General features: G+C 34.8%; 1 protein-coding gene across 1 annotated transcript in view; it reads right to left on the reverse strand.

The window, feature by feature from the left end:
- The window catches only part of LOC119592953, a 12,973-nt gene that overhangs the window by 5,515 nt on the left and 6,972 nt on the right, over nt 1–486 (reverse strand). Inside the window, exon 6 of the mRNA XM_037941845.1 lies at nt 207–278. Coding sequence (XP_037797773.1) covers nt 207–278 — 72 coding nt within the window. The remainder of the gene's footprint in view (nt 1–206; nt 279–486) is intronic.

Genomic DNA, 486 nt, shown 5'->3' on the forward strand with positions numbered 1-486 from the left:
TGTTTGACCACTATAATTGTTGAAGCTACTGAAGATTAAACAGTGAAGTTTCATAAGTGAAAGGCTAGTTTCCGTAAGCTTCTTTACGCTTTTCTTTGATCTGCATGCATAAATTCAGAAGTCTTCCTTTGGTGCTGGGAAGTGTGATGACACATGAAATCATGACCGAAATTTAAAAGTTGACACAACACCTCTACTTATAGTACAGTGCGTCGTCGTATCAATTCATGGTTGATGTCTAATATGACATCAAACAGCCTAAGCACCAGTTTGCTAATCTGCACAAAGAACGCATCGACAACATTGATTCAGAGAAAGTTGCCATAGAATTTGTTGCAAGATCCGAGAGACGCTAAAACTATTTTGGAAAATTTTAGATCTTGGTATTTATGATTTTAATAACCAGGACATGTTTTTGGTCAGTATTTATTTGATAACTTTTTATAATCAATGAAATGGTACGCTTTTTATCAGAATACTTTCTTG

Source organism: Penaeus monodon, chromosome 31, assembly GCF_015228065.2.
Source record: "Penaeus monodon isolate SGIC_2016 chromosome 31, NSTDA_Pmon_1, whole genome shotgun sequence".
Taxonomy (NCBI): Eukaryota; Metazoa; Arthropoda; class Malacostraca; order Decapoda; family Penaeidae; genus Penaeus; species Penaeus monodon.